This window comes from Epinephelus fuscoguttatus, linkage group LG23, assembly GCF_011397635.1.
Source record: "Epinephelus fuscoguttatus linkage group LG23, E.fuscoguttatus.final_Chr_v1".
Lineage (NCBI taxonomy): Eukaryota > Metazoa > Chordata > Actinopteri > Perciformes > Serranidae > Epinephelus > Epinephelus fuscoguttatus.
Genome location: NC_064774.1, coordinates 32,722,898 through 32,744,885, shown reverse-complemented (window position 1 = coordinate 32,744,885; position 21,988 = coordinate 32,722,898). Strand labels below are relative to the sequence as shown.

Sequence of the window (21,988 nt, the reverse complement as noted above, 5' to 3'; positions counted from 1 at the left end):
CTGTGAGAAGTCACAGTGACAGATGACAGCGCATTCAAGTAACTGATGATCAATGGAATAGTAATAATAGGAATATTGATTGTTTAGGTTAACAAAATAAGAATACATATTACAAAAAACAACAGGACATAACTATAAAAATATCAATGACAGAGAACAGCAGATGTAATTTAATTGTTGCAAATATAATATGCTAGAGTCTACAATCTGTGCAGTTATAACTTTAAAGTTAAACTACATACATTGCAAAGTACCAAAAGAGCTCTCTGGGATGATCTCCTTCTCTGGGACTTGGTAAGTGGTGTTTGTTTTATCTTCAAGGTAATGGATATTAAAGCAAGAGGGTCAAAGCTTAGGGTGTAATGTGATGAGAAAGTAGTATGTCCTCCTGACTGTGTTCATACTGCATGCAACAGTACATACTTTTTAAGGGCAGCAGCAGTACCGACTAAAAGAAAAAAGAAAAAGTATGCAATTCGAAACATACCCCTTATGAATGTGACAACCAACCCTGTTCTGCCCTACACAATAATAAACATAAGCTAAGAAGAATGACTTTAAAGCTGAACAGATAATGTAAAGAATACACAGGATTTTTATGTACACAAGTATGTGAAAAAAATAAGTGTATATATAAATAGTAATAAATATATAGGAAAAAGAACCAATGACCAACAATAAAATTAAACTAAAAGGAAATACGAGTCTATATACAAGTAAAGTGGTCACTAACTTGTAAACTATACAAATGGTACATATAAAATAAATACTAAATTAAAATGCATTTACTAGATGCAGCATGTGCAAATGTATGTATACTGTATACACAACATGTAGGATTTATATTGACAGTGACAGATGATATGTACATATTAAAATATTGCAACATTAAAAACTGTAAAAATTAAAATCTATAATGAGAGCGATGGATGTGTTACAGAGTTATTGACAGTATATGACTGATTCACACAGAAGATACATAGATAGGCTAAATGTTGTTATAATTTCATAAGTGCAATGAAATTGTAACACCATTATAATTTTAAAAGTGCGATTTGATAATTTTAGCTATATAATTTTCGATAAATGTCATAAATTGTAATTATTCCAGCACAGCTGTCTCTCAAAACCCCTAATCGCATCAAGACGAGGCTGTATAAAAAATGTGTTACCTGAGAGGCTAAACCCAGGGGATGGAAAAAAAAAATGAAAAAAAGCATACGCATGCTCAGTAGAGGCGGAACTGCTCAGTGAAGCAGGGGAATGGGCTGAGCTTCAGTTACCCACTGTACTGTATCTGACACAGACATGCACTGTCAACGTTAGCTGCGGTGTATTCGTTTACGTGGACCAGGCAGTGTAGACGTAGTGTTTGTTTCTAACGTCGCAGCATCTTAATACATTCGAACAAATGGTAAGTTAATCTTACTGCTTCTATTTCGCTTTAAAACAAGAGAGCAGGAGCTAGGTGCTAAGCTAATGCTAGCAAGGTGTATGGTTTCAGGAAGTGTCCACCTGCGCTACCTTTAACTTACCTGGCTTCCGTCAGCATAGCCCGCTAGCTAACAGGCCGTGTAACCGCATAGGGTGGAAAATAGTCTTGACTTTCTAACACTTAGTAGAGCTTTTAACTAGCCTGTGGTCCGTGTAATGGTAGCTGTATCTCAATGACATTGAGTAATGTTAAAACAGAGCATGACAGACAGTGCTAAATTTAACAGTTGAGTAATAGCCGAGCTTCCTCGTTGCAGGTAATGAGTATAGGCCCAGGTTTTAGTCAGTGTCAACAATGGAGATGACAGTTAGATGACTGTTAACTCAGCTGCCTGTTTCTAACTGCCATCTACCAACCTCTAGGTTGAATATCCAGCAATGAATTTATTATTACATTAGAATGCACAGTAACTATTATTTTGTCACTGTTGAAATGTATTAGTACACTTAATAAACATGTGTCAAAATAGTGTATGTAAATATCCACAAATGCTCTTTAATTTCATTGGCTATAATGACAGCTGTGGCTGGCAGATGTAGGGAAGCCTGGGGTTGGTTGGCACGCTTTTCACTCTCTGCTGTACTTCTCTGATATAATTTATGTTAGAATTTTCTAACCAGCAGCAAATGAAAGGTGAAGGTCTCAGCTATAAATAAACACATCTTATTTAGGGATGCACAATATTGGATTTATTTTTTTGCTTATTTTCAATATACCAATATATAACAACTAATTTAGCTGTTAACTGTTACTGATATCTGTATATCCACCTTTTTCCCCGCTACATTTTAGTAGAGAAAATCAAGTCTATTCTGTAGTAGAATTGACATCATATTATGCATGCATACCCTTATCGTGATGGCCCAACAGCAGATGGAGACATGAAATACAGTACTTTTCAGTGTATGCTGAAAAGTTGCTTTCATACTTTTCAGTGTATGTAATATTCATTCATTTGTGCAAATTAAGAAAAAACACATTGACCAATACCGATGACGTGCTCATATTATCGTGCATCCCTAGTCTTGTTGTAGAGCTGGGTGATATGGCTAATAATGTTATCGTGATAAAAGTTTCCATATCAGGCAATACTGATTTATCGATAACACTACTGAGTGCATTTTAATCACATTTAAAAAGCCAAATAGTTATTTCTTTCAAGTTTAAAGATGATTGATTTTTGCTCCTGAGTAAATGTTGAAGAAACCATATGGTTAATGGCGGTTTAAAAAATTCTTTATTGTCAGAACATGACAAACATTTACCAAAAAGCAGATCATTTCACAAATCTGAGGAAGATTCTAAACAATCATAATTGAAATAATGTCAGTAAGAAATCTTTCTACTGGTCAGGAGCATTTCAAACTTTTTCTACAGATGGTATAAAACATTCTGTTTGACAGTGGAAACAAAATAAATAGATAAAACTAAAATCTCAGCTGTGGTCAGTATGTGCATTCATGTGCATTTCTCAATCAAAACAGTAACAAAAGACGGACTTTGATGACGTGTAGTAACATGGTTCATTCATTGCCTGTACAAATCATTTGTGATGAGAGTCAGACAGAAATTATGTTTAGAGACGAGGAAATGTATGAAAGTTTTCACGTTACCGTTAGTCACATTTTGTGATATCATTGTAATGAAATAGCTGGTTAGTATGTCATGTCACATCACTTACTTAGCATTAGCTTTAGATGAGTCGGCTATACGGCTACTGTAGTTAACGTTATCTGGCGAATTCAGTTGTGGGGTAGTGCTGTGCTGTTATCTGTGGTAAAATACAATCATACTAAAAGTAACTTTATGAGCTTGTTGAATTTTGTAACATTATAATGTTACAGTATGTGTTGGTGGCCGATCTCATCTGCTTCTTCTTCTATTATCACTACTGTTTCTCCTCCTTCTTATTCTTCTGGTAAATGGTGGGTAGCAGCTGGTGTTTAAGGAGCATTACCGACCCCCTCTATGGGCGTATGTGTGGTTTAATTATATGGAAGACTTATTGAACATTTATTACATTTCTATCAAGAACAAGTATATTGAGATAGTCATCATTATATTTTTATTGCCCAGCACTATCTTAATGTATCTTTATCAATTAACTATAAGTATTGCATTCATAATGTTTCTGTTTAACACAGTTTTATATGTTTAGTCCACAGACCACTTTTTTTAAAACTTTCAATTAGGGCTGCACGATTCTGGAAAAAATGAGAATCACGATTTTTTGGCTTATAATTGAGATCACGATTCTCTCACGATTTTTTTCAACATAAAGATATATTGTGCTTATTTCCTGATAGAAAAGGAAAAGTAACAAAAATTATAAATAAATAATAAAAAAATATATAATTAAATAACAAAACCTATGATTGTGCCTGATACAAGACATACAAGTCACATAAACTCTGGTCAGCAGAGAGGGAACACTCCTGTTTTTAGCTTAAATGCAACAGCTGACAGCCTGACACTGACCATAAAAACAATAAACTTTAGTCTCTTGTCTTCTCTTGCAGCTTTTGAACAATTTTAACAATAATATCAATGTTGTATTGTATTTGCCTTTAAAAAAATCCTCTTCCTTCATTTAATTTGACAATGTTTATTGTATTGTATTATATGTATTAATTCTCTATAGGGCTTATATGTTCTTTAATGTGCGTTTAATTTATTAAAAGAAAAAAACGTTTTGGTGAACCCTGCAGCAAAGTGAGCCCTCTTCCTCAGAGAGGATCTTTGCCTCCCACTTTGTTCTGGCGGCAGAGCAGAATGATCCGTCTTTCTTCAGGATCTTTGTCCCATGAGAGCAGGCAGCTGTTCTCCGTGTCTGGCGATTTGACAGTCACTAGAAGCACATTATGACCATTTGTAAAAGTTTTTGTGTGGTAACTGTGTTGTACATGAGCTAACGTTAGCGGCTAAGGACTGAGAGGCTGTCCGGTATGTGAGTGTGTGTGTGTCTGTCTGAGGAGTGTCAGTATATTAACTTGTTAGCCGTAGCCTTGCTGTTCGTCATGTTAATGTTATCGTCGGCAGCCCTGAATAGCTTGTAAAACTTTAGCATAGTTAGTTATCACATTTGTTATCGGGCCATGTGTTTACTGCTACAGAAAATTAATAAATCTTTGGTTTCCTCTCTGCCGTCTTTAATCACGCTTGCTAACGCTAAGTTAACTTTACCAGCAGATCTGAATGAGGCACAAACTGAGGCTACAGTTAGCGGTGTGTTTCCCCCTGTCTTGCTGCTTTCCAAACTGCCGGCCAGCTGTCGCTCTGTATCACGTAGTATGACGCTGCATCTTTGGGAGCGCTTGTTTTCATGCAGATGATGTCCCGACTCCCGGCACGGGCGGGGTCGGCAGAAAAATTAGATCGCATATGAATCGAGATCACGATTTTATTACAATTAATCTTGCAGCCCTACTTTCAATACAATAAAAGTCAAATTTAACTCTCAACAAAAATGTTCAGATGTGGGAGATGTGTTTCCGTGACTTTCAAAGGACAAGTAAATAGCTGTGTGCCAATCAGCCCCAGTCTTCCCTCCAACTGTAGGTTAGCTAACTAAGTTGGTGGAACAACAAGATCTCTTGGCTTTTTCAGTTAAGATGTGTGTATGCCATTTACACTCCACAGATTTTTTTTTTAAAGAAGATATAGCACTTTGACGTTTAACAAAAAACAAGATATTTTTTTTTGTTTATGTTCAAAAGGACCACGATTCACAGAGGTTGCCGCAGGCAGTTTAATGTTGTGTTAAAAGCAGAGCTCTAAATTAAATGTGTAAATTTATAGTTTTTGGTAATTGTGTAGCCAACTGAAACAGCAAACTTGTGATAAATTAAGTTGAAACTGAAAGAGTACTGGAGATGAAATTTTTAGGTGTCATAATAAATAATAAACTTTGCTGGAAGCTGCACATAAATTATATCAAAGCCAAAATTTCAAAGTCAACTGCAATATTATATAAAGTTAAAGATCTTTTAAATCAAGCCTCATTATACACCTTATACTGCCATCCATTGCATATTGTGTGAAAGTGTTGGGAAATACATATAAAACAAATACAAATCCAATTTTCATACTTGAAAAGAGAGCCATAAGAATTGTGAACAAAACCTCTTACAGAAAACCAACAAACTCATTATTTATTAAACTAAAGACTCTGGAATTTGAAGATTTGGTCAACTTTAAAACAAAAACAAAAAACCCAAACAATTATCACCTTAAAGTTATTTAACAGAAAAGAAAGTCAGCATGCTTTGAGAGGTATTTTTATGGTCAAAAAATTTTGTGAGAACCAATGCCAAACTACATTGTATTTCATTTAAATGGAACAGTTGTAGTGAGGAACTGAAAACATCTAGAACGTTAAGTAAGTTTGACCAAAAGTTTAAAAATAATGTATTTATTGAATATGAAAATGGACTGTAATACTGACGTAGAAGAACAGGGCACAAAGTGTGTAAGTTGCCTTTTGTTAGTTGTTTTTTTCTTCATTTTGTGTGTGTATGTGTTGTATTCTTCTTTTTTTTTTTGATGTTTTGTCTTGTTTGCCTGTTTTGGCTTGTTTTGTTGTTGATTGCTAAATATGATGTGCTGTTAAAATAGTAGGTGTTATATGCTGTAGCTTCAGCCTGCACCTTTTTTGGACTGCACAAGTGTCTTAGTTATTTGAAATTAGTTTATTGTAATGTTTTGCACTGTACTATTTAATTGTCAGACATTTTCAGATTTTGTGAGACGTTGGGACTTCATTTACATGAATTTGTAGATTAATACATGTTCTCATTTCTATTTGCAGACCAGAATAAATTCTAAAAATAATGACCTCCAGGTTTCAGCTACAGCGTAGTGATAAGTTAGATATAAAAACATTGTTAGATGAGACTTACCAGCAGTTTGTCATTACTGCCATAAGTGTCAAATGTGAAGTTGTAAATCACTAATAAATCGTATACACATGTATACGGTTTTTTGCACTAACCAAATAGACATGTATCCTGCTGCTGTAAAACAAATGGGAACCACACCTCCCACTCTGTTTCTCTGTCATTTAGACTATATACAGAGATAAAAACAGATAGCAGGCAAATGTAAGTAAAAATAAGTGGTACTGTATATTTGTGTTAGGATTGTGTCAGGTGTAGAGTTTTATTAAAGCTGTGATGATGGCAGCGTCACTGTGTTGATATTAGTGAGACCATCAGGTATTTTCCTATGAATAAAATGACCTGTACATTTGGTTATCATCGGTTTATGTGGGTTCACTGTGTACACTAGCTGCAGTACATACTTTTTGTGTAGATGTGGAGAGAATATCACACCAAACTGCATGTAGATATCTGCTCATTTAAGAGAGTTATGCATAGTATCCAGTTTATAAAGTTGTTATAGCAAATGTGTTGGCATACACTTGCCTGCTTGCATATTTAGCAGACACAGAGCAACATTATCATCACCTCACCCATGGCCTAAATATATTTTTCATTGCTTTATATTAATGTCAACCTCAGTCCCATGCGGCTGTATGGAGGACTCTCAATGGCTACAGCCTGCAAACTGAAGACTTATAGCAAGCTAACCTCATTCCATTTTATAATACTATATCCATTATAGCCACATTGAAGGATTCCTTTCAAAAAAATCCAGTGTCTTACAGTTTTGTCATCATTTTCCTCAAAGTCTCAGCTAATGTTCAGAATGTCTCAAACACTCTACAGTAGTCAGCCATTAGTCGCGATGATAGCAGATGAACTCGCTAAGGGTTTAGCTTTAGCTACCACCGCTTCTCATGACCTTTGCCTTGCAGGTCATTAGCAGTTCATTGAGAGTCTCCCATGATATTATTGGACCAGGCCTAGGTATTGACTGATACTCCAATTCCTAATTGACATTGAGTGGAAATAAAAAAATTTCAAAACAGGCCACCTTTAGTAGTTCTGAAAGGAGTTTGGTGTGATATTCTCTATTGTGCAGTATGTCTCCATTGAAATGTTCTCTATGAGGAATGTCTTAATGAAACACAACACTTCCCAATTACATCCCCCTGCAGAGCCAGGTAGCCACCATTTTAGACGTATGCATGTGCGAGTGTTGTGGCCAATCAGAGTGTAACAATCCCTTGTCAGTCAAACACTAATAATAGTTTTTAATTCATCCAATCTCTTCTCAGTAGTGGGAGTAGTCAACATTAACTAGCTAGCTATGCTAACACTAACTAGCGTCTGCGATTCAACTCCCTGATCATAACGGAATAGAGTAACATCAGACATTGTTCATTTTAGCACAGCTGCTGCGAAAGCATGTTCTTTGTTTAAATTATTGGACAAGTAACAGACAGTGAATCATGGTTGCTTGTTTCTGGCTGCCAGCAGTAGCTTGTGCAGCTAAATGTCAGCTAAGTTAGCTGAAAACCTGTCTATTTCCACTTAAAAATGTAGATTAAAAAATGTTGCCGTCTGTTGATACTTTGTGTAGGGTTGATGCTTGCATGGATGGTCTGAAAGGGACAAGCCCACCTGTCCAGAGGGTAAGGGTTACAAAACCCCTGGGAAAAAAAAGACAGGAAATAGACAACTTTTCAGCTAGCTAACACTGGCAGCCAGGAACAAGCATCTGTGACCCATCGTCCATTTGATAATCTAAACAAAGGTTGTTGTCCTAAAATGAACTGTGGTGAAAGTTAAGATATTCTGTAATAATCCATGATTAAGTTGACAAGTAGACAGTGTTAGTTAGCGAGCTAGTACACTAGCTAGTGGAAAAGTTTTCTACTTCCACTTTAAACAAGCAATTGCAAACATAAGGCTAACATTATTTTACAACAACAATCTTAAACATATAGCTATCTCAATCTGTACAACATAAAAGTAGGGATGGGTACCCAAACCCAGTACCAGATTAGCCCTGGGGCTAACTTATCAAAGACTGTAGTATTGATAAGCTCTGACGGTATGTTCTTTATCTGTATTTTTATTCATTTTGGTTTAATTCATTATCATCCCACAGACCCTCATCCTTGCTCTGTGCCGGGGCTGAAGTGCTCCACATACACACACATCCACAAACACATGCACATGCCTACACAACACGGTAATCAGTGAACAGCCGGGCAGCCGCAGTGGAAACAAATTTAAGTTAACTCAAAAATTACTCGAGCTGACGACAGCTACTCTCTTTACTGTAAGTGACATTAAACCTTAGCGAGTAAGAAGCCAATACTTTATCAATACACGTGTTCAGCAAGAATAAACATGTAAACATGCAGACAGCGATACTTTAATATGCTCCATCCACAGTCTCTCATCCACCGACACTAACCTACACAAGCATGCTAGTTTAGCTAATAGCAAATTGTTACTAATAAGCTCAAATGACAGCTGTCTGTATGTAGACTAGCTTAGTTTGACACTTATCTTAAAATTGGGCAGATACGTTTAAACTTAGCTGCTGGCTGAGACAAACAGCCCCTCCTCTTTCTGCCAGCGCTAATGCTACCTGCACACAGTGAATCACATCAGCAAAGAGGGAGCAGGACAGAGGGCAGGAGGACAGAGGACAGGTGGAATGACTTATTGTGACTAATAAAAACTAAACTTCTCTCAGTTTTGTGATGTCAGGAATATTATTATGATTATAGTGATGTTGCTGTTGTAAAAGTTACTGTTGCTACTCTGGAAATGTTTAGTTGTATTCAGAATATTCAGTTATCCTATTCTGAATTTATTCTTTTTAAATTAATATATTTTCTAAAAAGCAATTATTTAGGAATGAAGAAGAACCGATAAGAATACCGATAAAGTATCGAATCGATAAGGAGTATCGATAAAAGTAGTAGTATTGATAAAATCTTAACGATACCCATCCCTACATAAAAGGGTGTGGTACTTGCGTATTCGCACATCTAATACGGTGGCTCTGAAACTTGTGCATGCGCATGTGTAACGGTGGCTCTCCGGCTCTGTAGGTGGATGTTTCTCACACTTCTTGCAAATGTTTCACCTTAAAAGTCTACCATGAAAGGGAGCTGCTGGAAGGCTTTTAATGTGATTGGGGTTTTTTTGGGTTTTTTTCTGTGCAGAGTTTTTTTGATGGAGCCATAGTGATCAGAAATTACAGTGTTGTCTTAGTACCACTACCTGGAACAACAATGTTCTTATCATCTTTCCTCCTAGATAGATCAGCATATTGCTGAACTCTTAACATTGGCTTGATGTGATATACTTCCTTTTATTCATCAAAAACTTCTCTAACTCCTACCCATATGTGCACTTGGTGATACTCAGTCCTGCCATGTGATGAACACTGAAAAAGAGAACAACCTTTTAACCATCAGTTGTAGTCCTTGTTTGAAATTCCTGTCCTGGTGCAATAATACTTATCCCTTTTTCTCATATATTGGCAGATTCATCAACATGGAATATATATGAATAATAATGCTTTCCTGTCTGTGTTCTTCCCCTTGTTTTGAACTGTTTCTGTCCCTATCTGTGTGTAGATGCGCTTCATGCTGCTTTTCAGCCGACAGGGGAAGCTGCGGCTGCAGAAGTGGTACACAGCCACAGCTGAGCGCGACAAGAAGAAGATGGTCAGGGAGCTGATGCAGATAGTGCTTGCCCGCAAACCAAAGATGTGCAGCTTCCTAGAATGGAGGGACCTCAAGATTGTCTATAAAAGGTAAAGACTAAATCATAAACTCACAATGTTGCACTTATTTTGCTGACCAGTCAGAAGTATTTTCTCAAAAGTGTCCATGTTAGTGGAGGGTTTCTTCTTTAATGAGGTCCTTTATTAAATATGGGTCTCTTTTTACACCAGTTTCACTTTATTTTTCTCTTTATTGACGACAATGTTAAAACCAGACAACAGCCAAGAGGTTCATTTTGATGTTTGGCCAACTTCATTAATGTTAATGAGCTGCTTAGTTCGCCATGATCAAAAGCCAAATCAAATGTAAGTGCACACTAGTGTGACTTTGTTTGCATGTCTGAATATCATTTTCCGCCTCCAGGCTGAGCATATAGTGGATGAGTTCAAATAATGAATTAAAATAAATATCCCAAAAATTCAAAAAAATCAGTCCCTCCAAAAAATCGCAATCTTGCGATCACAATGAGTCATGAGAAGTCGTCACGCATGCGACGTCATTTGAAACGCAATCAGATGCATCATCAAATGCGCTAATGGCATTGCAGTATGGAGAAACGTTCTGTTTAAATGCATACAATATGTGTTGAATGTATTAAAATGTTATGTTTAGAGAAGACGTAGCTTACATGTTGTTTTACAGTCACATTGTGTGGTTTGAGAGCTACAATATTCACTCAGGATTTTTTGCAACATTATTGGAGTCCATGTTTTGAAACTAATTAAATAAAACTAAAGAAGAGAACTATTAAAAAAAAAACATTTACAGCTATTTTTGTAATATTCAGTATGATTATTATAGCAAGTGATTACATGACTTATTTTTTTGGAGGTAGTAGTTTCTTTTTTTTTTATCACATTTTTTTTTCTCCTTTTGTCATTAGCTGCAATTTTTGTCATTTGCCGCCAATAGCCACCCTTTGCTCTGATTACTGCTTTGCACACTCTTGGCATTCTCTCCATGAGCTTCAAGAGGTAGTCACCTGAAATGGTTTCCACTTCACAGGTGTGCCTTATCAGGGTTAATTAGTGGAATTTCTTGCTTTATCAATGGGGTTGGGACCATCAGTTGTGTTGTGCAGAAGTCAGGTTAATACACAGCCGACAGCCCTATTGGACAACTGTTAAAATTCATATTATGGCAAGAACCAATCAGCTAACTAAAGGAAAACGAGTGGCCATCATTACTTTAAGAAATGAAGGTCAGTCAGTCCGGAAAATTGCAAAAACTTTAAATGTGTCCCCAAGTGGAGTCGCAAAAACCATCAAGCGCTACAACGAAACTGGCACACATGAGGACCGACCCAGGAAAGGAAGACCAAGAGTCACCTCTGCTTTTGAGGATAAGTTCATCCGAGTCACCAGCCTCAGAAATCGCAAGTTAACAGCAGCTCAGATCAGAGACCAGATGAATGCCACACAGAGTTCTAGCAGCAGACCCATCTCTAGAACAACTGTTAAGAGGAGACTGCGCCAATCAGGCCTTCATGGTCAAATAGCTGCTAGGAAACCACTGCTAAGGAGAGGCAACAAACAGAAGAGATTTGTTTGGGCCAAGAAACACAAGGAATGGACATTAGACCAGTGGAAATCTGTGCTTTGGTCTGATGAGTCCAAATTTGAGATCTTTGGTTCCAACCGCCGTGTCTTTGTGAGACGCAGAAAAGGTGAACGGATGGATTCCACATGCCAGGAGGAGGTGTGATGGTGTGGGGGTGTTTTGCTGGTGACACTGTTGGGGATTTATTCAAAATTGAAGGCACACTGAACCAGCATGGCTACCACAGCATCCTGCAGCGACATGCCATCCCATCCGGTTTGCGTTTAGTTGGACGATCATTTATTTTTCAACAGGACAATGACCCCAAACACACCTCCAGGCTGTGTAAGGGTTATTTGACCAAGAAGGAGAGTGATGGAGTGCTGCGGCAGATGACCTGGCCTCCACAGTCACTGGATCTGAACCCAATCGAGATGGTTTGGGGTGAGCTGGACCGCAGAATGAAGGCAAAGGGGCCAACAAGTGCTAAACACCTCTGGGAACTCCTTCAAGACTGTTGGAAAACCATTTCAGGTGACTACCTCTTGAAGCTCATGGAGAGAATGCCAAGAGTGTGCAAAGCAGTAATCAGAGCAAAGGGTGGCTATTTTGAAGAAACTAGAATATAAAACATGTTTTCAGTTATTTCACCTTTTTTTGTTAAGTACATAACTCCACATGTGTTCATTCATAGTTTTGATGCCTTCAGTGAGAATCTACAATGTAAATAGTCATGAAAATAAAGAAAACGCATTGAATGAGAAGGTGTGTCCAAACTTTTGGCCTGTACTGTATATATTTATATACACATGCATACATATATACCAGCTAAAGGCAACGGGTCATTTTGAGCAAAGCTCCACCTGCTGACAGCAGAAGAAGGTGTACCTTTAGTGGTACAGTATGAGTAACTTAGAAATAATGTAATTTATTATTAATTTATATGTATTTGTTATTTATCATTATTCTACAAACTCAATTTTAATGTCAGATATGAAGTCTGATATACAGTAGAAATCAGTATTTGTTGTATGAGGGATGTAGCAGTAAAACATCCTTAATTTGCCTTCAGTGAAGCAGCAGATTCTCTGGTTTCAGTACATCTACTTTTTACTTCAGTTCACCTCCCACAGACCAATAAAAGTTCTTGTCTGTTTGTATGTGGGCTGAGCAGCATTAGATTTTAGGTGGGTGGAAAGGGTGAGACCCAGCATTCCACTCTCATTGATCTAACACACACACACACACACACACACACACACACACACAAACACACACGCGCGCACAGATCAGTGTGTGTCAGGGCTCATTACTGCAAGCAGAATGCAGAGGTGGACAAACAAAACAAAGGAGCCTTAGCCTGTGTGTGTGTGTGTGTGTGTGTGTGTGTGTGTGTGTGTGTGTGTGTGTGTGTGTAGGCGGTGGGTGGGTGATGAGTTGAGCACAGAGGGATTTCCTGCAGTGGAGGTGGACTGAGGGAACACTGCACTTGCAATCGAAGCTCTACTGCTCATCAGAAACCTCCTGTTAACCCTTTTTGCAAGCCTGGAATTTTAAATATTTTTTTAAATTGTATCTGTCAAAATATGATTTGAGAGTAGAGCTGCAACGATTAGTCCATTTAATGATAAAGGGAAAATGAGTCAGCATGTATTATTTGTTAAGTAATAACAACAAATCATTATTTGTCAAACACATATGCCAAAACATGTATAGTTTGAGGTTTTCAAATGTAAAGTATGCTGCATTTTTTGGTGTTACATTAATATATATTTAATAATACTGAGTTTTCGACTGCTGATTGAACAAAACAAGCTGTTTGATTTTAATTTAATTTAATTTAATCTTATATACTTTATTAATCCCTGAGGGGAAATTCAATTTTTCACTCTGTTGTCAATTACACACAGGTCCGAACACACACATGCACAAACTGGACCTATACATGCACTAAGTGGAGAGATGTCAGAGTGGGCTGCCCATGACAGGCACTCTGAGCGGTTGGGGGTTCGGTGCCTTGCTCAGGGGCACCTCGGCAGTGCCCAGGAGGTGAACTGGCACCTCTCCAGCTACCAGTCCACGCTCCATATTTCTGGTCCGGACGGGGACTTGAACAGGCGACCCTCTGGTTCCCAACCCAAGTCCCTATGGACTGAGCTACTGCCGCCCCTTGATGAGGTCACCTTGGGCGTCAGGAGTTGTGATGGGAATTTTTCACTGTTTTCTAATTATTTATAGACCGATTTTCAGGAAAGGAATCAGCAGATTAATAGGGCTGAAAAAGAAAATCTTGATTGACTGAAATTTTGCTTTCTCATCAACCAATTGATTTACTAATTTGGCCACCATGCACTGGGTGAATCCAGCTGGTAGTTCTGTGGTTCAGCCTAAGTGTTTTTTTACTGCCACAGAGCAAGTAAACACTGTGTTCAGGCAAGTGGAATACCTCGAGTGAAAAATAAATGTGATGTCCACTGTAATATTATCCGAAAATAAACTCCCATCAGTGTCCTGACAGTTAAATCCATTAGCTTGTGTTTCCTGGAAAGCAGCTTCTAGTGCTCAACACTTTGAGCTTTGGTATCATGTGGACAAACTGGTTGTTATTTCATATGTCTCCACGCATTTCATTTATTAAAAATGTGTTGTTGTTTTTTTGTCGTTCCCTGCTCTGCAATGGAGAAGAATTCATAAGTTAGATGTTATTATATTGCTAAGTTGTTTCTGGTTTTTGTGTTTGTATCCATGCAGGTATGCCAGCCTGTATTTCTGTTGTGCGATTGAAGAGCAGGACAATGAGCTCATCACACTGGAAGTCATCCACCGCTTCGTAGAGCTGCTGGATAAGTACTTTGGCAGCGTACGTCATAAATCACTGAATCTCTCTGTTGTTCCTGGTTTGTGTGCTAGGCTTGGGCGGTGTCATTGTATTACAGTGTACCAGGGTATTTCGAAATGATTTTCAATACTGTCAAGTATACAGGCGCTTCTTTCTTTATCAAACTCATTGTATGTAGTGCATAGCATGGGCCATAGGTCAGTCCCCAGTCTCTACTGATGGAACAGGCAGCTGAGCGAAAAGACACCATGGTACCGAGTGGTGGAGGAATATAGCCCGGACCACATTGTGTGTCTGCCTCGTTGTGGGACCTCTTGTCTTGTTTTTCAGTGGACAGCCATACAGCAACAACCAAGAAAGACCTTGGGTAAAAAAAAAAAAAAAAGCATGTTTCTACATCTATTAAGGGTTTATTTCGACCAAACTGGAATTTTTGATTGTTGCAACAGTGGACTAACTAACTGGATGAGTAACAAGAGTAACCAAAATGGCTTGGGTGAGTTTTATTTTGTTTTTGTCGAGTTTGAATGAAGTGAGTTAACAGCACAGTTAAGCCAGTCTCATTTCCGTGACTGAGAGAAACTAGAATTCAAAATGTGTACAGTTGTGTTTCTCTGTTGAACAAGGACAATAGATGTGATAACATTACTTTTTTTTAGCATTTTAGGTATTTCTGTGGTCTATTTAATAGTTTGTAAGAGCCAGGAGAGCTTCTGGAGAGCAGGAACTCTCCAGTTGGGTGGGGGGTAGCTCACAATCATACCATCATATACCGTATACCCCGGTGAAATTTCAGGAAGGTATGAAAAATGAGATATCGCCCAAGCCTCCTGTCTCCTCTCTGTCTGTGTTTGATTTCACACTGCCAAACAAAGGTTACAGAGTTAAGTGAGAAGTTGTACCACCCAAGCATGTGAAGAATTCCCTTGATGAAGAAAGCATTGATGACTTTCATTTGTGTAGGTGTGTGAGCTGGACATCATCTTCAACTTTGAGAAGGCCTACTTCATTCTAGATGAGTTCCTGATGGGAGGAGAGATACAGGACACATCTAAGAAGAGCGTTCTCAAAGCCATTGAACAAGCTGACCTACTGCAGGAGGTAATCTGGGAATAAGGGTTTTACCCAGAGACAGGTATATGTAGATGCGCATTAACTGTGTCAGCCTGTTGCAGTGATACATCAACAATGGATGTTTGATGTTTGTTCCTGGCTGCAAACATTGGCTAGTGCGCTAACATTAGCAAGCCTTCATTTTCTCATTATCATGCTTGGGTGCAGACTGAAACCTACCTAAATGCACATTATATAACGTAAACAAATAACACCTTTTCTTGCAGCGGTTTTTCTAAAATGAGCAGTGGTAGAAATTATTAGATATCTGTTATGATCAAGGAGTTGTTTAAAAGACGAAAAACTTTAACTAGCTAGTGCTTCAACCAAGTTTTTAACCAAGGAGAATAAGTGAAATCCATGCTTGACCAATGTCAGTTTATACAATTTATTTTGACAATGAGTTATTTTCTTATCTTAAGCCTGCAGCAGGGATTATAGCCTATCTATCAAAACTTGAATGAACTGAAGACAACTTTTTTTTCTACTACAAGTTAAATCATAAATCCTTGACTATGTAAATAATATCATCATAACTGAATGAAAACATTACAGTGCTTTTTTTCCAGAAAAACTGCAGTTCCTGTTTACATGCATTTGTATATAAAATAAATATATGGTATCATAATACTCAGGATATTGGAAAACATTTAAAATTGCAATAATATTGTATCATGACCTAACTATCATGATAATATCGTATTGTGGGGACCTCTGGAGATTCACACCCCTAGAATATTGCATCTCAAAAGCTGCCTTTATTTTTGAATCCTTTATGGATGTAAATTGTCTAATGTTTTCAGTGTCACAGATGTAGTGGAAACAGACAGGAAAGGGCGAAGCAACTTTTAGTTCTCCCTCGGTTTAGTTTCGGTAGTTTGGTCAAAATGGAGTGTTAAAAGAGTCGAATCTCAACAGACCCTCAGCTTTTATTGTATGGCATCTTTCAGTTCTCGGAGCTACAGACACATTTTTGTTGGTACCAAAAAAGTTCTGAAGTTCAATGATACCCAGCCCTAGATTGCTTGTGCCCTGTCATAGACTGGATTATGTTTGTTTGCTCTGGCCAGTGCTATTGCTGGTGCGGAGGCATTATGTTTTTGGGTTGTCTGTCCGTCAGTTCGTCCGTCCGTCCCATCCTTGTGAACGCAATATCTCAAAAACACCTTAAGAGAATTTCTTTGAATTTCGCACAAACATTCACTTCGACTCAATGATGAACTTATTACATTTTGTTGGTAAAGGGTCAAGGTCACTATGATCTTGTCTGTCTCATTTTTATGAATGCAGTATCTCAAGAACACTGAGGGAATTTCTTCAAATTTGGCACAAATGTTCACTTAGACTCAACAATAAACTGATTGGATTTTTGTTGTCAAAGGTCAGGGTCAGTATGACCTTGCATCTGTCTCATTCTTGTGAACATGATTTCTCAAGAACATCTTAAGCAAATTTCTTTAAATTTGACACAATCTTCCACTTGGACTTTGGAATAAACTAATAAGAATTTTGTGGCCAAAGGTCAGTGTGACCTCACAAAACATGTTTTGGTCACAATTCAGGAATTGATGTGTTATTTATGATAACACTTCACACAAATGTCTTATAAGATAAAATAATGAACTCATGACATTTTATATCCTAAAGGTCAAAGGTCATCTTCATTGTGACATCATAATGTTTTGCATAAAATGCTTTTCTGGCCATCATCAAACATCCTATCTCAGGAACAGAAGGGGAGACATTTGAACAGATACTGAATTGGTGACACTAATCTTGGGTGCCCACCTTGAAACTGTGCTGATTGTTTTGAGCTTAGGTGTGTGAAGCATCCATGTTTTCACAGACATGGATGTAAACTGTAAGAGAAACTTGACTGGTGTGCCCAGGCATACAGATGCATTGCAGTAATTTTAGTTTTTCTTTCAGCATTTCTGAATGTTTCAGGGCTGCATAATACCATATTGTAACATGATTGAAAAAGGTGTGATTGTAGTGACTCATGCGTCTTTTACTCTCAGAGCTGGCAGCCCCATGAAATGTTGATGTGCACATTTATTGTTTTTATTGTTAGTTTGTGTAGTGTAACTCCTCCATTCTAATGTCTCTGTGTTTCCCTTTACAGGAGGACGAGTCACCCAGGAGCGTGCTGGAGGAGATGGGCTTGGCGTAGTACACAGCAAGGTTGTGAAAGACTATAGATACTAAGGCAGAGGGCTGGATGAGAGGGGGCGGGGCACAATCTGGGATTGGACATTCTTGGACTGACAGCATTGGTTCTGTGTATCTGTGGCTCTTGGGACTGATGTGCAGTGTGTAACTGGGGAAGCAACTCAGTTAAGAATGGAAGATCCTTGCATTGACAGGCCCTTTAGCTCTGTGTGTGTGTGTGTGTGTGTGTGTGTGTGTGTGTGTGTGTGTGTGTGTGTGTGTGTGATCTGAGAGTGGGGTAGAAGATATGGAATACATTTAAACGTGTGTGGCAGCAGGGGCTTATCAGAGAGTTAAAATAAGAATCCACAGTGGACGCTGACGTCACAGTGAGGCAGCTTGGCAGTTTGACTGATGCTGTGATGCAAAGAGATGGTTGAACAGTCACACCTTGTCTTGAAGGTTTGTCAGGTACTGACAGGGGACTGAGACTAGGTCAGGGATTTGGGTTTATAGATTGGGGGCATCATTCAAATGATAAGTCTGATGTTATTTTACATTTTTTTGTATTTTAGACAATTCTCATAAAAAAGACCAAAACCAACAACGTGTTCTCAGCGCTCAATACTTTAAGTTTTTCACACTTTGCCTTGACACTCATCTCCAAGCCCATTGGTTCCTACTGAAGATATAAATATTTCAAAACAGCTTTGTTGGTTTTGATCTGTACGTGAGATTTGGTGATAATCAGAAAAATATAGAATATCACCAGTACTTCAAAGGTCTAGTCTGTAGGATTTAGAGGCATCTAGCGGTCTAGGTTGCAGAACTGAAACTTCTTCTATGTGCCAAGTATGTAGGAGAACTACAGTGGCCAAAACAAAAATGCAAAAGGCCCTGTTTGGAGCCAGTGTTTGGTTTGTCCGTTCTGGGATAACTGTTGAAACAACATGGCGGACTCCACAGAAGAGGACCCGCTCTGTGTGTACGAACGAAAACACAATGATTCTTAGTTTCAGATGATTATACTCTAATAAAAACAGTTATATTTATTATATAGCATTTCTTCCAATAGATGTCCCTAAATCCTCTACACTGGATCTTTTTAAGTAAAATTCTGTATTTATACAATCCTGTTTCCTATGGTTATGTAAGTGATAACATGAAACAAGGAAAATAACACACAATGTGCTGGTGAAAAACACAGAATTTTTCTTTGTCAGTTATTTTCTTTCATTTTTTTTGTAGTTTTAGTTGTGTAGTGTGAAGGGTCATTTTGTTTAACTGCAACTTAGGTCTTATTTTTATAGATTTATCCATCATTCCTACCAGTTACATTGTCATAACCAAAAGGACTGAAGGCTGTAACTACCACAGAGGACAGCAGCGAGTTCTCATCCCAACTTGTCAAATACTGCCGCTTTGTCAGTGGACCTAAACGTCAAAATATGACATGCTAGGTAGCCACCTGCATCCGTTTTGGATGGTATAGGACGGCGTAAGACGTTGTTCGTTACGTACAGTCTTTTTCAAAATAAACTTGGGCTGTACATAAAACACCTCATTTTTAGGTTTGTTTTCTTAAGGTTATGCAACAAAAGCACCAGGTTAGGTTTAGAAAAAAACATCATCATTTGGCTTGAAATAAGCACAGTTGTTATTAATATAACGTATCATCACCTGACATGCATCATGTGACATAAGTCACTACCATAGCATGCTACACATACTACAGGGTTTCCAAGGTCATGAAATTCCTGAAAAAGTAAGGAAATTACAAAAACCTTTCCAGGCCTCGAAATTTTATATCTATAGGATCTTATATGGCTGTATCACTAATTAGGTCTACCTAAATTAAACTACTTAAATACAGTCATGAAAATGGAGTGAAATACTAACTGTTCTGATATAGGCTTCACACAGGTAACAAACAGTGGGCTCCTGGGTAAAAGTCAGGATTTTGTTTGACCCATCTTCCACCACTCCTTAACAGACTTTTATGTTCTGTATAGTATGGTAGATGCCAGCGGCATCGGAAATAACAAAAGGTACCTTTGCGGATAGGTGTCTGACACGAATGTCCACTGACAAAGCGACACTATTTGACAAGTTTGGTTATTGCCCACTTTGTCAACAACTGCCACAACCTGGTGCATATCATACGGCCGCAAAGGTGCCCCTGTGTGTCAGTATCTGACGCCGAGATCATTGAGTGGCTTATTTGACGAACTGGGAGTGAGAACGGGCTGAGGACAGAGGCTACGGTAAAGCAGAATTGTTTTCTGGCTCCGCTCTCCAGATGTTTGAATACAACTTAATCCTGAGGTGTTGTCAAAAACATCTGTCAGTATATTATTACAATTATTTGAACTACACTTGATGTTTTAAACAGATCTTTAAACTTTTCTCATAAAGGTAGAGTAGTACTGTTCTGAATTCATTGCTATATCTGTGATTGGCCCATCTTACCTAACATGCCGGGCCCAGGGTGGATTGTGAATAATGAACCAAAGACATTTGAGATTTGTATCACGGCCTAAAATAACTTGTTTACATATGAGCCATGCATATGTACCATAAGTGGACTGATGTACCAGACAAGATGGAAATGTCAAGTCTGTCTTATGCAATTTATCAAAGTGCAACTGCGAATCACATCCCACTTAGTTTTCCTACAGACAGCAAGAAGCAACCACTGAGATTGAATGACAAGGAAAACTTTAGTGCTGAGTTGTTCTGTTGGGACTACTAACTGGTACTACATGTTAGGACTGGGTTGAAATTCCAAGGCAATTAGAATAAACTGAATTTTAGACAAGTATATCTAATGGTTGAATACATATTTTTACAGTGTTTTATTTTTGAACAGCTAAGTTTTCAGAATAAATGTTGGCATGTATGTTTCTGCAAAACATGAATATGTAACATTTGTATGTTTCATATTTTGCGGATATCTTAAAACTTTGTTTATTTACAATTTTAACAACGCTGTGCTTAATGTGTGGTTATATTTAGGCACAAAAACCACTTGGTTATGGTTAGGAAAAGACCACATTCGGCTTAAAATACCCAGTTTTGTTGCCACAACCACAGCTGGAAATGCTGCAATGTCTTGCTAAAAAACAGCTGGTTTTGTTCTTTGTTGCTCTCAAAAAGGGATCTGCTGTTTAACAGCTGTCTCTCCACCATCCACCATTCCCTCCACCTCCCAATGACATAGTCCGCTCATATACATGTAATCAACTATGTCGCTGGAGCAATGTTGATGTGCAACATATGAAACATAGAAATGTTGAGTAGCTGTGGTTTGCAGAAACATACAATGCCAACATTTTCCTCTGGGGGCTGGGCTGTTTTGAATGAGTGGTTGTTACTGATTTTGTCTTATGTCTAATTTTGATGTCTGTATGAAATTCCAGATGAGAAGCAGCTCTTAGGGTAATGGAAGTCAGTAAAGTAAAAGAGCTTCTATAAATGGAGCTTGAGTTGTTCAAGTTAGTTAAACTTTCATTTAATTTAGGCAAAGTAAATAGTATGTCTGCAATCAGTTTTGAGGGTATTCTTTTGGGGTGTAACAGTTCATCAGGGTCATGGCGGGTTCATACCTCAGGTTTTAGGAGAGTTTGTTGTCTAGTGTTTAAAACAGAGAGCCTACAGTCTTTGAAATAAAGGTTCCAAAAGAATTCTTCCTGAAGAGCTGACCATTTGCCTCTGAAGAACCTATTTTATGAAGGGGTTTTTCAAGGGTTCATTTAAAACTGAGGGTTCCATTCAGAATTTTTTTCATCCAACAAACTATTTTTGAAGAAAGGGTTTGTTGAGCATTCTTAATAAGAATGAGGGTTTCATTAAGAACATTTTTCGGGGCGTCGGTGGCTTAGTGGATAGAGCAGGCGCCCCATGTACAAGGCTGTTGCCGCAGCGGCCCGGGTTCGAGTCCAGCCTGTGGCCCTTCGCTGCATGTCATCCCCTCTCTCTCACCCCCTTTCACACTTAACTGTCCTGTCCATTAAAGATAAAAAATGCCCCAAAAAAATATCTTTAAAAAAAGAACATTTTTCATCCAAATAACCTTTTTTGAAGGAGGGGTTCTTTGTAAGAAGGATTCCAATAAGAATCCTTTGCATCCAAAGAACTCTTTGTTTGAGGAAAGGGTTCTTAAAGTGTTCTTTGTAAAAAAAAAAAAAAAAAAAAAAAG

At 38.0% G+C, this 21,988-nt stretch overlaps 1 protein-coding gene across 1 annotated transcript; it reads left to right on the top strand.

Annotated features, from left to right (window-relative positions):
• Nucleotides 1–1,254: 1,254 nt before the first annotated feature.
• On the top strand, nt 1,255–20,613 carry ap1s1 (adaptor related protein complex 1 subunit sigma 1). Its single transcript, XM_049568921.1, has 5 exons — nt 1,255–1,414; nt 9,999–10,177; nt 14,439–14,547; nt 15,490–15,627; nt 17,765–20,613. Exons 1-5 carry the CDS (start codon nt 1,412–1,414, stop codon nt 17,810–17,812), a joined length of 477 nt encoding a protein of 158 aa, XP_049424878.1. The 5' UTR covers nt 1,255–1,411; the 3' UTR covers nt 17,813–20,613.
• The last annotated feature ends 1,375 nt before the right edge of the window (nt 20,614–21,988 follow it).

Bases quoted from the DNA above. Each gene is read 5' to 3' on its own strand.
- ap1s1 (XM_049568921.1), top strand. The intron at 10,178-14,438 runs GTAAAGACTAAA...GTATCCATGCAG, and splicing joins CTCAAGATTGTCTATAAAAG to GTATGCCAGCCTGTATTTCT. The intron at 14,548-15,489 runs GTACGTCATAAA...TCATTTGTGTAG, and splicing joins TGGATAAGTACTTTGGCAGC to GTGTGTGAGCTGGACATCAT.